Source organism: Larimichthys crocea, chromosome III (assembly GCF_000972845.2).
Source record: "Larimichthys crocea isolate SSNF chromosome III, L_crocea_2.0, whole genome shotgun sequence".
NCBI classification, from domain to species: domain Eukaryota; kingdom Metazoa; phylum Chordata; class Actinopteri; family Sciaenidae; genus Larimichthys; species Larimichthys crocea.
This window is the reverse complement of record NC_040013.1, coordinates 20,267,984-20,282,857: the sequence shown is the minus strand read 5'-3', so window position 1 is coordinate 20,282,857 and position 14,874 is coordinate 20,267,984. Positions and strand designations below refer to the sequence as shown.

The 14,874-nt window shown below is 41.1% G+C and overlaps 2 protein-coding genes across 3 annotated transcripts; one reads left to right on the top strand and one right to left on the bottom strand.

The window, feature by feature from the left end:
• Positions 1–113: 113 nt before the first annotated feature.
• On the top strand, positions 114–5,792 carry ecd (ecdysoneless homolog (Drosophila)). Its single transcript, XM_019269274.2, has 14 exons — positions 114–223; positions 355–580; positions 692–809; positions 1,205–1,292; positions 1,930–2,108; positions 2,289–2,481; positions 2,589–2,717; positions 2,827–2,952; positions 3,067–3,152; positions 3,251–3,354; positions 3,796–4,054; positions 4,189–4,256; positions 4,738–4,961; positions 5,046–5,792. The coding sequence occupies exons 2-14, from the start codon at positions 376–378 to the stop codon at positions 5,271–5,273; spliced, it is 2,007 nt and encodes a 668-aa protein (XP_019124819.2). The 5' UTR covers positions 114–223; positions 355–375; the 3' UTR covers positions 5,274–5,792.
• Positions 5,793–5,881: 89 nt separating this feature from the next.
• Positions 5,882–12,103, bottom strand: si:ch211-248a14.8 (uncharacterized). 2 transcript variants are annotated; one of them, XM_010731574.3, is made up of 5 exons: positions 11,945–12,103; positions 10,151–10,212; positions 8,743–8,944; positions 7,329–7,629; positions 5,882–7,249 (listed from the first exon to the last, which is right to left on the bottom strand). In XM_010731574.3, exons 1-5 carry the CDS (start codon positions 11,945–11,947, stop codon positions 6,843–6,845), a joined length of 975 nt encoding a protein of 324 aa, XP_010729876.2. In that variant the 5' UTR covers positions 11,948–12,103; the 3' UTR covers positions 5,882–6,842. The 2 variants fall into 2 exon arrangements, with proteins under 2 accessions (XP_010729876.2, XP_019124820.1); XM_019269275.2 differs by having other exon boundaries at positions 10,158–10,212.
• Between the last annotated feature and the right edge of the window lie 2,771 nt (positions 12,104–14,874).

Sequence of the window (14,874 nt, the reverse complement as noted above, 5' to 3'; positions counted from 1 at the left end):
TATTATGTAATTAATTATTTCGCTTTCATTAAATTTATTGTGTTTTTTATGTTAATTTGGTTATTTTTTTATCATGTTGAACAACACTTGTCTGTTACACGGTTGTGGTAGTAGTCGAGTTGAATTCACAGTCGGACCCAAACAGTGACAGACGGCGTGCTAGAAACGACATTAGTCTCCGCGCTGCTCTGACTTTACGTCTCAGGTTTAAAAGCAAGACAAGGTGAGGTTGACTGACGTTCAAGGAGATTGAATCTGTTAATACTTCACTCTTAATTTCTGGCTGAATCGTTGAATTAGATAGTTTAAAAAAAGGTTTTATGCCCACCTTACACTTTGTCCTGGTGTCTTTAGGACTTTAAAACCCCCTCTACGATGGACGCCCTGCAGAGGAGAGTGATCCAGGAGGACATGGTTCAGTACAAGCTCTTCTTGATCCAGCCACACGGTTCAGATCCACAGCAGACTGAGCAACACCTCACACGTCTGCTAGAGGAGATTTTGGCAAAGGTCGCCCCACACCTGATCCAATACATCTGGCAGCATCAGTCATTCAAGCTCAAGTATCATCCTGAGAAAGGTATAGTCTTTAATTAATTGATTCATTGGTACAGCTTGGCTTTTCCTGGTAATGTAACTCAAACTCTAAAAGACTGACACGTGACCTTTTTTTTTTTTTTTGTATTGACAGGAGATGTCCCTGCTCACATTGGAGGTAGCACTCAGTTTGGGGACAATGTGGAGGACGAGTGGTTTATCGTTTATCTCCTGCAGAAAATCACAGAGGCCTTCCCGGAGCTTGCAGCCAGGTGAAACAAAATGTGCTTTGAGTTGATGTTTCTGTGGTTGGCACTGTCGCCTCGGGTTTGCATGTTCTCCCCGTGTCTGCGTGGGTTCTCTCCGGGTACTCCGGCTTCCCCCCACAGTCCAAAGACTTGCCCTTAGTAGGTTTATTGGTGACTCCAGATTGCCTGAATGGTTGTCTCTATGTGCCCTGCAATAAACCGGCAACTTGTCCAGTGTGTAACCCACCTCTCGCCCAAAGTCAGCTGGTATGGCTCCAGCCCCACCGTGACCCTGATGAGGATAAGTGGTTACAGATGATGGATGGATGGATGGACATTACACTGCTTATGGATGGATCAGTTACATTTGTTTTTAAGTCATTTGCTTCTTGACATTAATTGTGTGTTTGTGTGTAAAGCATCGTGGACAACGACGGGGAGTTTCTTCTGATTGAAGCAGCAGATTATCTCCCAAAGTGGCTGAATCCGGACACCAGTGAAAACAGGGTGAGTTTGTTTAACGGCGACCTTTTCCCAAAGCACACTATGAATATGTTGATTGATATCCCACCTTCCAAGCAGACATTCATTTCAGTTCATTTTAGTAAGATGCAAAAAAATCAAATTTGTTTGACTTGAAACACGTGTGACATGTGTTATCCATCACTGTGCACATTTAAGTTATGACCTGGGATAAATGTCAAAACTCTGCTTGTTGACACATTGAAGGACAACTCAACACCTTTAATGCAATACACAGTCAACTCTCCCCTCTTTTATGTATACTTATTTTTTGTTTTTTTGGCTGTCAGCTTCTCAAAAGTCGACTCTCAAATCTCAGATGTTGGTACATCCTTGAGCATAACCAAAGTAAGCTTTAGTCTAAAACAAAAAGAGCATGATTGTAACAAACTGATCGTGTGATTCTGACAAAAAACTACATCTCTCTCTAATAATTTTAATTATTATTGTCAATCAGAGTCAATTTTGATTCTTTATTGGAATAAACCAGCTGCCTGGAAGGATGGAGATCAAGCTAAAGCCTTTTGGTGTAAAGTAGACACATTTGTGGGTGATGAAACAAAACATGCAAACCCACTTCACCATTCATTGTCTTTATTTCTCCACTCATTCTCTTTCGCAGGTCTTCTTCTGTAGGGGAGAGTTGCATATTCTGCCTTGTCCCTCTAAATCCAGTCCAGTGGGGATCTCAAAAGATGTGGTACCAAGTGTTGCACAAGCTCTTGCACTGCTCTCCGCCCACCCAGAGGCCTGTCAGGCAAACCCCAAGATTAGTTCCGCCCTGAGGAAGCGACTAGAGGGGTAAGAAGTTATACGTCATAATTCTTTTCTCTAAACCTGAAAAAAACATACGCAAGCAACAGCCTCGTAAATATTGTATGTAACCAGATTTAAAAAAGAGTATCTGACTGGAATGAGCAGATACTGTGAATGTATGAAAAATTTAAAAGCATGTCAATTACTACTTTTCACTTTCTATAGGTACCCAGAAAAGATTCAGACCGGCCTTCATCGTGCCCACTGCTTCGTGCCTGCAGGTGTTGCCACAGTGTTAGCGCAACGACCAGACCTGGTTGCGCCTGCAGTGTCAGCGTTCTACCTGCGAGATCCGATAGATCTGCAGGCGTGTCGAAGCTTCAAGGCGTTTCCTCCCGACACACAAGTCCTCACCTCGGTAAACACACTTAAAAGATTCCCAATTATGGCAGTCAAAGCAAAAAGTAGAGGTTGAAATGTCTTCATGCAAACCGTAACCATGTACTTCTATATATATATTTCCAGGTGACATTCACACGTTGCTTGTACGCCCAGCTGCAGCAGCAGCAGTTCCTCCCCGACCGGAGGAGCGGCTTCACCCTGCCTCCTCGCTCTCATCCCCAGTACAAAGCCCATGAACTTGGCATGAAACTGGTGAGCTGCCAGCTGTGTTTCCTCTTCATTCTGATGGCCTGTAATGACTTTTTAGGGTTATATTTGTATTATTTATGTCTGTGTGTGTGTGTGTGTGTCCTGCTCTCAGGCCCATGGCTTTGAGATCCTGTGTTCTAAGTGCAGGCTGCCATCATCAGAGCCTGATGCCCCCGTCAGTTGTAACCCTCAGTGGAAAGGTTTCATGGACAGTCTTAAAAGGAACGACTACTTCCGGGTTAGTTTGTTTTTAAATGAAGAGCCAAACCTGGAATATTAGGCTTGACATAATAGTAAACTTTGTTAATGATGCATAAAGTTAAGTTTTTGATCTTAATGCTGTCAAATGCAGGGAGAACTGGAAGGATCATCCCGTTACAGAGAACTGACAAGATCCGCACAGAACTTCTTCAAACAGTCCGTCGCTTCAAAATCGAGGTGAGGACTCGGAGCTATATACAAGCATGTGCACGTAACTGAACAATTGACATCCGAGTGTATCTGTCTGAATGTACCTATTGTGTACTTTTCCTCAGTGCTTCATCCCCGGGTGAGGAGATTCTCCAGCTGCTGCACAGCTGCAAATCCTTCAACCTGGAGGAGCTGAAGAAACAAGAGTCACAGCTCCCCCAAGAGGACAGTGAGTGAAAATCTGTCTTTGGGCCAAACGGTGGCTTGACATGTCATCAGAAACAAAATATCAAAATGTCTGAAACTAACAAATAGAATAATGTGTGAGAAATTATGGAATATACATTGTTATTTTTTTAGATTAGCAGTTCGGATTAGAGACATTACCCCTCTCTTAAGTGTAATTTACTCAGTTAAACATGGACGATCTTTACAGATATCATTTTGGTCAGTAAAGTCTGCCTGCCTTACCTTTTTAAGCAAGGCTTATTTGACCCTGGTAGAAAGTAAGCATTGCATTTTTCTGTCTCTACCAACTGGGATTTTCTGCTTCCTGCCAATTCCTTTCAGTTTCTGTCCTTTTGGTATGCCTCCTCCATTCTCCACCCTGTCTCCCTTTTCAAACATTTCCCATAATTAGTTTTTTTTTTTTCTTTGTGTCTGTCTCCAGGTGACAGCTGGCTGGATATCACAGCTCAGGATTTGGAGCGCATGTTGCAGGAGAGGAGCGGGGGAAGAGCTGATGTTGGCAGCCAAAACTCCAGTTCCACAAAAGAGACGCAGCACGAAGGGGCAGAGGAGAGGAGGAGAAAGGAGAAGGGGGGCAACAGAGAGGAAGAGGAGGGTGCTTACAGCCTGATAGCAGTCAGCCAGGGGATGAAGAACTTCCTCAATGCCATGTCATCACATGAGGGTGCTGAAATGCCCTGGTGAGACAGACTATCTGGCCAGTGCACATAATTAATTTTAACAATTTATTCTGTTCATGGTCTGCCAACTCATCCGGTCGTCCCTCCAACATTCTCTCAGTTCAGATTGCACATTGTTTTTATTTGTATTCCAGGTGCAGTTCAGCTCAGCCTTTTAGTTTCGATCCTGACTCCATGGCCAACGCACTGGACAGACTGCTAGGTATGTAGAAGTTATGGAAGAGCTTGGTTTTGTATCGTCTGGTCACGGGGGGCTCAGTTGGCAGAGCAGCCGCCCCATGTGCGAAGGCAAAGTCCTCGCTGCAGAAGCCCAGGGTTTGAATCCGACCTGTGGCTCTTTCGTTTGAATCCGACCTGTGGCTCTTTCCTGCATGTCATTCCCCGTCTCTGTCTCCCTGCATTCCTGTCACTCACTCATAAATAAATGTCTGGTCACAAACCTTCTCATATTACAGCCAAACGATACACTAAAATATTTTTCTGAAAATATTTGAGGCTCAAAATTTTTGATCCTATTTGTTCAACGCTGCCTAGTTTGACAGTTTTGAGTTCCATGTGCTGCTGTTATGCCTTATTTGGTGTCCCATCAGATCCTGTGACTCTAAAAATGCAGAAGTACAAACTGTAGTTCCTGTCGGCTAATGAGCAAGGTGGAAGCAACATTTGTCTTTTTATTTTTTAAGGAAGCAAAGAAGAAGAGCTCGATTCAGATGATCTTGATGATGATGACGATGATGATGATGGGGAGGAGGAGGAGAAGGATGAAGAAGAGGAGGAGGAGGAGGAGGGGTCGTCTGGTCACACAGAGATGAATGGGACAGAAGCTTTAGATGGTCTCAGGAGATACATGGACCAGATGGATCAGGAGCTGATGAGCACGAATATAGGACAAAGCTTCAGTCAGACGGTAAATAATTATGATTACTGTTTCACCCTTTTGGTGACATAATGCTCATGTACCTGACTCCAGTCATATTTATCCTTTCTACAGAATTACAACAAGGCAGGCTTGGACGATGGCTCCCCTCATCCCCCTGCCACGGACAGTCGCGGAGGACCGGATGAGACGGAGGAGGAGATCCAGCCTCTTGATGTCGACCTCAATCTAGTCTCAAACCTGCTGGAGTCCCTCAGCTGCCAGGCCGGACTGGCAGGACCGGCTTCTAACCTGCTGCAGAGTCTGGGTCTGCACATACCACCCAACTCTGATCCCTCTTAAGGGCAATAAGCAGACACAGATAATGAATGTGGCGATATGGAGAGGAGGTCCAAACACACGGCAAGAACCAGCATCTACAGTCGACGAGGCTTCACTTAAAGCGGTGTGTTTTGGATTTATGGGGGGTGTATGAAGCACTTATCCAGAGTCAGTAGATGACAGTCAGTGTGCCCACAGTTTGGAGAAGACAGAAGGAACTAAAACATCCTTTAGCCACCTAAAAAAAAGACACACTTTAAAAAAGTCAATATCAGTTTAAGTGTTTGCTATATTTATCATTTCACCTGTTTATCTTGCTGCCAGACAGCACTTAAGACAGGAAACCAGAGACATATCAGCCAATGGTTGTGAAGGGGTGTTGCTACCTCTATACAGCAGTACACAAAACACATTGATCAGGTTTTACAGAGGACTTTTATTACAAGCTGCTTTGTTTAATGCTTAGTGTTTTTCACAGCACTTACATTTGGTTGTTGTTAAAAAATAAATATTTTTGGAAATAAAGTTCTTCTTTCAGTGTCTTTAGCTTATTAAATACAGATTGCACAATCGGGTAGTTCAGCATTCTTTTCACATTCGTTTAAATATTTACTTTAGGATATAATTGTACTTAGTAGATATAAAGAAATCTGTGTGCCCACCATTTAGCTCATCTCATCGTGACCCCATCTCCTCCGACAAACCTCAGCAGTCAGATTCATTCAAGGGTTAACGTCTGGTTAAACATTAAGGCAGTCAAGGACCTGAGTTTAAATATTATAGAACGTAATAGAGTTCAACAGTCTGTGTCCAGTATAAACAACCTTCATCGTTATCCCTTCTCATCCGAAAAACAGTTGTCGGAATCATTTAGGGAAAACTTCCACAGAACTTTGGTTGAAAAAAAAAAAAAAAGATCCAGTGAAACATGAAAGTTTAAACCTCTTAAATACTGTTGGGAATCAGTAGGTAGTCTCCAAACGTGTCTCCTCTCAAAAACTCTCTGTTTTTTAGGCAGTCATTTTAAAATTCTGCTACAATTCTCCTCAAATTTACACTATATACATTAAGAAATATGACATTAATGTAGAAAGAAAACATCTCTCTGCCTCTCTTCTCTATCATTGTTGTTTAAAATTATGAAAAATAACGTTTTGCACTCACCCAGAGCAAGATGATCTGTCTTTACATAGTTTGGTCTTCAGATCTTTTGGTTATATACATGCACAGATATGAGTGCTCAATTGCGTCACTACTCTGATATCGTCATATAGGTTTTTGCATGAGCAGGAGTGATAAAACTGCACAACGGGACATGTGTTAAAGGCATGTGCAGTATCTGTCCCAGCTGTAAATCATTAGTATTTTATATGTAATATGATATCATGGTCATAAATACTGCTGACACTTTGTGTTTAATCTCAGCTGATACTACTAAAAGGCCTCAGTAGCATGGGTCATGTTACTATAAATGAAAGAAAGAAAGTTAAATTGTTATTCTCCACAGACTAAAATGACGGTGTGGTCAGTTACACTACACTACTACACTAGAAACCAATCAATAATTCTTCTCAGCCCTTTCAAATGTAACTACAAAAGGTGGAAGAACGGCTGTGCCACCTGTCTTGCTGAGTGTAACACTGCAGCGGCAAGCGGTGAGACACACAGAGCCGATATACAGACCAGGAAGTTTAGCACCATCCCCAGCAGGAGAATAGCGAGTAGGTATCCATGGAAGAGTAGGGTGCGCCAGCTGCTGTGACTGAACACCTTCCAGGGAGAGTCCGGGTGAACCAGCCACAGGAGACCCAGCACCCAGCTCTGGTTGACCAGCTGGGTGTAATAGATGTCAAAAACGGAGGCTTGGGCACCAGGGGGGTTTTGGTGCTCAGCGTCAGATACTTTAGCCAGCCAAGTCAGAGAAAGACTATGGAGGATTAAAGCCAGAGGTGCATATATGTAGTCCAGATGCTCAACACCTGCCAGACCCTGAGAGACTGCAGACGGAGAGGAAGATTAGAGGTTAAATTGTGCCGAGTTGAATTTCACCTCTAAATATAATCTACGTCTTTTTACCTGTGATGACAAACGATGTCCCACTCAGGATGGAAATGAAAACATAGATGTGGATAGACGGTGGGAATGCCAGCTTCAGGCAGAAACCAAAGCCTGCAGTTACTATCGGGTATAGAGTCAAGCTGAGGGCGTAGAGACTGGAATATGAGCTGTTAGCCTTGGCCCACATGGCCAGAACAGCATGGATGCTGTTACAGATAGCAGGAACCAACAGCCTCTCACCCAGAGGCCTGGAGTAATTCTTCAGTGGCACCAGATGCAGGGCATGGAGGAGATTTAAGACTAAGAGAGAGATCAGGACCTGGAAAAGAAAAGACAACAATGACTATACTCTACTGTTAACTGAATACTGAATTAATCATAAAATGAATAATGGGATCATCTTAAAAATGTATCGTGTTTTATTATATCCAGCCTTTGTGTCGCTGACTCATTAACAGAGGACAAAGATCAAGGGTGTGTGGATATGAACTAGAAACCCATCCAACTTCTGCAATTCACTGACATTATAACAAGCCATATCCCACGTGAACAACTGCAACTATAGCCTCTGGACAGAAGGCAGCGTTAACCTACAGAACTAATGTCATTCAGTCCTTACAGTCCCTCCCAGTGTTGCTACTTCAGAACTTGTGAATCACGGGGTTTGCGCTGCCTTGTTTAGTCAATGAATGACACAGAGATCCATTGCTAATCTCAGCCTCTGGACAGGGTCACACTTACATGTCAGTCCTTAGGTCAACCACTTGGTTAAACATCTATCATTACATGTCAGTCCTTAGGTCAACCACTTGGTTAAACATCTATCATGCACAGGTGTTTATCAACTGTGAAATACCACTACTACATACTTTCTAAAGAATTGTCTCATAACCTTTGTCTTTGACACATTTTTTACTTAAAAGTACATAAAGTATGTGTGAGTTTATTATGCACTTAGTACAGTATGTATACTCTAGTATGACTTGACTATACTACAAACTACTGGGCTCAGACTTCAACACTCCCTGCATATATGAATACATAAAGATATTGAGGAGCGATAAGCAAATAATTTAAATCCCTCTGGGCCTGCAGGTGCTGTTGGGAGGGTGCGTTCGCTTGTGTTTTTTTAGCTTAAGTTGTCTGAACTGTCTCACTCCATTTGTGCTCCAAACATCGCCTCGGTGTAATAAGTTTGCATTGGGCCCCGCAGTGTGCGAGCTGCTCAATTGCTTATTTCAGAGATAACCTGAAGGCACATGTAATTGCAGCCTAAGCAAATACCCTTCGTAATACTGTGTAAACTAAACATGAAGTAAGACACAGTATGGAGCATTGTCACACAATTATTAAGATACACAGGTACTGTTGACAGGCAAATAATGATTTGATTTTGTTGATTGTGAAGTGTGAATTGTCAGCAGGCACTAACCTGTCCAAAGCAGAGAGCCACTGCATACGGATAGTGGTACTGAGGGATGAAGATGCCAGCCACAAAGTTTCGGAGTTTGTCAGCCAGCCCATATATCACCACGACCACCAGGCAGAGGGTGGGAACCAGCGACTTCAGTGCATGATTGGATGACAGACTTTTTGCCACTGAGGCACACCATCCCTTTCTCCATCTCCCTGAACTGCAACCAGAAAGAGACATGAATCATGCAATAACAATGACACTTTGTATTTGTACAACTTTAGTCACCACACAGAGAGTGATTATAATTTTGTAAGAATTACTGTACCGAAAGTTTGGACACACCTTCTCTTTTGGCATACAATAAATGGCCCCTTTTCAACTACTGTAGTCATTCATCATTACTTTGACATGATGATCAAAGTGCAGTTGCAAAACCATCAAACACTATAAACTGGCTCTCATGACTTCCACAGGAAAGGAAGACCAAGAGTTACCTCTGCTGCAGAGGTTAAGTCCATTACAGTTATCAGCCACAGAAATCACTAATTTACAATACCTCAGATTAGAGTCCACATAAATGCTTCACAAGTGGCAGACACTGACGCTGCTTTGCACATCTTCTCTTTGACATTGGGGGGGCTTGTTCCACTCTAAGAGACAGCTAAAACCAGAGCATTTTTATATGGTGTAACACCTTGCAGCTCTGGTTAAACCTCAGCCTGAGTTATCATAGTTTTCTGTGCCACGCAGGTGTTTGCTCCATAACTACAGACTGTTAACCAACTTTTTACCTTTCTCTCTAGTACTGTTTTCTCTTACAACACTGACAACCATTGAGGGAGACCAAGAAGAAAAGGAGAATTGCTTGGGCCAAAATAAAAAAAAAAATTAGGCCACACTCAGCCAGCATGGCTATCACAGCATTCTTTAGTGACTTTCCATCCCTTATAGTTTGTGCCTAGTGGGACCATCATTTGTTCTTTAACAGAACAATAACCCAAAACACATTTCCAGGCTATCTGAGCGCTATTTGACCATGGAGAGTGATGGAGTGCTGCATTAGATGACCTGGCCTCCACAATCACCAAACTGAAATGGTTTGAGATGAGTTGAACTACAGAGTGAAAGAAAATCAGGTGCTCAACTCCATCAGGAATGTGAAAAGCATTCCAGTAATTTGCAGGAAACCAAATTGAGAAATGAATTCCTTCGAAAAGAAAAATTTTTAACCAGCTTGTCGAGCGTAATATTTTATAACGCTCTCCAGCTGCAGGAAGTTGTTTTGTTTGGCTGACAGATGACAGGTTTACACATCTGCTGTAATAAATCTAAAACCAATATACTATGTATGCATGCAAATACAGTTGGCTCTCTAATTTTTCCGGGGAAGCAAATATATAATTGTAAAAGTCAGTGGGATTACCTTTTACCTAAGAGACATGCTGTCATTCTGGGCAGATGTTGCTCGGTGCAGGGATCTGTTGTCTGCAGTCAGTGTGGGGAGAGAGAAGAGAAATGTCTAATGTCATGAAACTGTAAGAAAATCAATATGTCCTCCAAGAGAAAGGAATACCTGGTTTAGCCATTAGCTGACCCTCACTTGTTATTGCTCTGCTGTATGCTATTCAAATGTGATCTCAAAAATATGTAAACATGTCATATATATACACACACACACCGAGAACCAAGTCAAAAACCAGGTCAGACCTTTCCTGTCTCATGCTGACACAGAAAAATGAATGCATGATTTTATTACCTCGAGGCTTAATTTACTGCAGTGCTCTCTTGTTTCGTCTTCAAAATAAAACCTGTTCAGAATGCAGTATCCCAAGTACTGACAAAGGACAGACGGAGAGCACAGAGAGTGTGTGACTCTTATTTTAACTTATTTTAACTGTGACTAATTAGTTTTCAATTCACTGAATGTCCTGGCACCAACATATCTTTCAGACATGCTACATGTACCTATCAGGTGCTCCTCTCTGATACGTCTTATTCACTAAATGGATTTTAATTTACTTTTTACATTTTATTGTTTTTATTGTTACATATTTTAGGTCTTTTTAGGCATTTGCATTTATACAGTGCCTGTACCTGTACAGCTGTACAGTAAGTATGACATACATACATACATACCTACTAAGCAACAAGTTGACATTTGGGAGAGAACTTTTACACTAAGTACTTTAAACTACCATCAATGTTGGCTGGTAAAATAAGTGGCTTTGGAGCTCATGTTGAGGGGCTCTATAGAGCTCTCCTTGCCTGTTCTTATAGCATTAGGTCTGCTCGACCTTTGTTGGAAGTTAGTTTACCTTTAGAGGACTGACAGTATTAGGTATCTCCTCCACTGACATAGATCACTCATCTTCTACATCATAACAATAACTACAACATAAAAAGCGTTTCTACTTCCCGTTCCCCACAAACCAGCAGGCTGTTGTACCTGCTGTGTATATTCTTCACAATACTCTAATGCTGTTTGGTCCAAAGTAAAAATGTACTCTGTAGTTATTTAGGAAGTATGCAGTCTGTCTGTTCTCGTTTTGTTATTTTACCTTCCAGTACAGGGAAGTATGAACAAAGTGTCCAACAAACTGCACATCTGAGATTCATTACTGTATCTTCCCCAAAGCTTTGTTGCTCAGTAATGCTGCACATACTGTACACTGTTTAAAATGTTCACATTGTAACCCCTCATTCCCTCATTTCACATCTATTTATCAGTTCATCATTTATTAATCAGTGCTGTACACCGTTAATAATGTAAAATGGGAAGAATTACTACTGTTTTTGCCGAGCTGTAACCATAGTAACCATCCTATGCTTAAATAGTTAACTGTATTTAAAGTCATGCTAAAATAATCTCATATTATTATTAAGAATATTTGAGCTCTATATCAAGGGTTACACAAATAAAAGAGGTGTAGGTCTGTGATAATATTTAGAATGCTAAAATAATCATCCCTTTTTCTCTTTTGTAGGAAAAATAAGCTGCAGACATTTTTAGTACACGTCCAAAACAAAATAGTAGTACAGAAATCATACGCAAAAAGATATGTTTTAAAGTTATGTAAGCTATAAACTCACTTAATAAATGGCAAACACTAACCCTCTTTTTAATAACATCGTTTAAAGTCATATTAGCTCCATAAATGTACCAATGAAAACCAAGAGAGAGAAAGAGAGAAACAAGCATGAGAGAAACTTTACTCACCATCTGAACTTCTTCATAAAGTCATATCAAATTTTCAAAACAATCATTCCCTCTCCGTGGCTGTCACTGCCATCCACTCCCAATAATAAAACATTCATTTGTGTGACATGAGTAACTGTCTCAACAAATACGTCTCTGCTGTCATCCTGCTGACTGAGCCGCTCGGTGTGTGTGTGCCCCCCCCCTCCCCAGCTCTCTGCTGTGGACATTCACCTCATTGGTTACCTCACTGTGTCCAGATGGACTTTGGTCCTGCTCTGTTTGTCCTCCTATAATTAAAGAAGCAATCTAGTTGACTGCTATTAACCCTCTGTTTTTCCAAAGACAAGCGGCGCACACAGCATCTGTGGCATTTACATATCTGTCACATATCACATTTTATCACTGATCATTGATTTGTGATAGTGAAATGAAGCTTAGGCTGATGTTACCATGGTGCCTATCTAAAAATGAGTCAACTTTATTGACATGCTGCTTTCACATGTGGAAAAAGCTTCTTCTTTTCTTTTTTTTTTTACAGCTTTGACACCTGTTTGTGACATTCCTGACACTTCTCCCCCAGCTTAAAGTTCACTGACCCACCTCTCTGGCTGCATGAGGGCATCATGGAGCATGAGTGAGGGTTTACTGAAGTAAACACACAGCCTGATGGGGGTCTGTAAACCCTGGAGCTCGGATAAACACAGTAGCAGCGTGCACAAGGGTCTCTCCTTGGTCCAGAATACGACAGCAACAAGCCTGTAAGACATTGAGGACTCTTAGGCTGGCTGTGCATACAATTTCTCATGTTTACATATTACATGTAAGTACACTAATATGAATGATGAGTATGCACTGATATGTATAATTATGTGTACATACTTGTGGTTATACTGATATGAGTGATGTGTGTACACTGATATGTGTATTCTGCACTGACAACAGGGGGCGCTGATGCCCTGTCTTCTCTGGCAGTACTTTAAGTGCTTATACTTTACTTGAGTATTTGTAATTGTTTGCTATACATATTTGTAATCCACAGCATGAAACTGTACTTTTTACCCCATTTATTTCAGGCAGAAGCCCCAGTCTCTTTTTAAGGCATCTGCTCAAAAATGGCATACCCAGAATGAATGATATATATCTCTGCAACTACTGGGTCTCTTCTTTGTCATAATAAAAAGGGAACACTTGTGACATTTGTTCAGATGAGTATCTTCACAATGAGTATCTCTTTGAAATGATGCAGTTGCAACTCTAAATCTAAATCAAAGCATTGCATAACATATGCCAAGTTTGAGTCCTATAAAGTGAGGCAGAGCAAAATTACAGAAGTTTTAGGACAAAACTATTTAGGCGGAGCGATCCTAGGGGGAGGTTAAAGGATCTGTGAAAGTGTATCTTAATAAAACACTCTTATGTTCATTGGAAGAGGTTGTGGTCACATTTGTTGATCTTCTCGTCCACCATCACAGGATTTGTTCCAATGTAAATGATGGAGGCAAAATTCACAGTCATCTTCTCCCTTAAATGATGCTAAGATGTTTTAGTCGTTGAGTGGGAACAAATCAGATGTATATTTCCGTATTTCATATTTGTGTTTCCTTGTTGAGCTGCGGTGAACACACAGTAAGAAACTAAGGGAGAATTTCAGAATCAGCTTTATTGGCTTATTGGCTTTATTGGCTCTGTACACATGCTGTACAAAGTTTTTCATTGCTCTCAGTGCACTTACACAGAGTTTGAAGAAGAATTTACAAGACAACAAATAGAAATAGTTAAAAACAGGGACTACATACACACACATCTATCTATTATGCATATATGGGCAGGTGAAAAATGAGATGTATACATGAAATGCCACAACAAGATCTTGAAATCAGTTTTTGCTCTGTTAGGAAACATTATGTCTGTATCTATCTCTATCTGTTTATCCATCTATGAATCTATCTATCTAGCTGTAGTCGTAAACTAGGTCTATATTGTCTTTATGAGAAAATGAAATGTCAACTGCAGTGTGGCATATTTGACAGAGTGGAAAATAGAAGCAGCTCTAACAAAACAGAGCACCACACATATTTAAAACAACAACATGTGTGCACTGTGTAGTCTGTGTCATGGAAAAAGGGCATTAGCAGCAGCAATATAATGCACCGGACCAGCTGCATTGAGTTTGTCTAGTTTATGTACATATATAGCATGATTATAGTATAGACCATAAATCTAGTCCTACATGTTTAAACAGGCAAAAAACAGTTCTATAAACAATGTGCATGTTCAACCGAGGATAATGTGAGTGGATGGTAAGCACTAAGAGGAAGATCATGAAGGGTGCTGTGAGGAAAATGGGGGAGCAACAAGGGAGGTTTGTTTAGGAGGAGAGAAGGGGACAAGGGGTGGAGAGGCTGTGACTAAAGGAAAGTGAAAAGTAAGTGACGTGAAGGTGGAGGAGAGGCGATGACATGGCTGAGAGTGACAGCTGAAGAGCACTGCCAAACATACAGTAAGATTTAAAACTCCAATATTTCAATCAGATAACTATGAAGTTAAAATGTTTTGCATTGGTGTAAGGGATAAACGTGATAGTGGACAATATTTATTATGTATCTCAGACAGTAGAAAGCTTTTATGATGATTAAATGTGTCTTCTGCAAGTTTGCGGACCCATATTTTATTGGAGGATCCCATCACTCGCTGACATGAGCTTGTTTTGTCTTTTTTTTTTATCTGTTGCTGAACCTTCTGATCCTTTCTGATTAAAAGCAAGCTAAGATTTGTCGATTCACTGCTTTTTATGCGGCAACCCTAAAATTAACTTTGCCGCAAGGTTTATGAACGTAGACATTGACGACATTATCTTAAATTAGTCTTTACTTCTTTCTGTAATTCAAATGCTGCCTTAATTTTTATACTAAAACACCATGAACACTGTTGGGAGTTAATTTGGGTGA

Coding starts and splice junctions, on each gene's coding strand:
- si:ch211-248a14.8 (XM_010731574.3), bottom strand. Junction 8,945..10,150: donor GCATGTCTCTTAGGTAAAAG/GTAATCCCACTG, acceptor TTCTGGTTGCAG/TTCAGGGAGATGGAGAAAGG. Junction 7,630..8,742: donor TGGCTCTCTGCTTTGGACAG/GTTAGTGCCTGC, acceptor TTTCTTTTCCAG/GTCCTGATCTCTCTCTTAGT.
- ecd (XM_019269274.2), top strand. CDS start 376: ATGGACGCCCTGCAGAGGAGAGTGATCCAGGAGGACATGGTTCAGTAC. Junction 2,109..2,288: donor CTGAGGAAGCGACTAGAGGG/GTAAGAAGTTAT, acceptor CACTTTCTATAG/GTACCCAGAAAAGATTCAGA. Junction 2,482..2,588: donor ACACACAAGTCCTCACCTCG/GTAAACACACTT, acceptor ATATATTTCCAG/GTGACATTCACACGTTGCTT.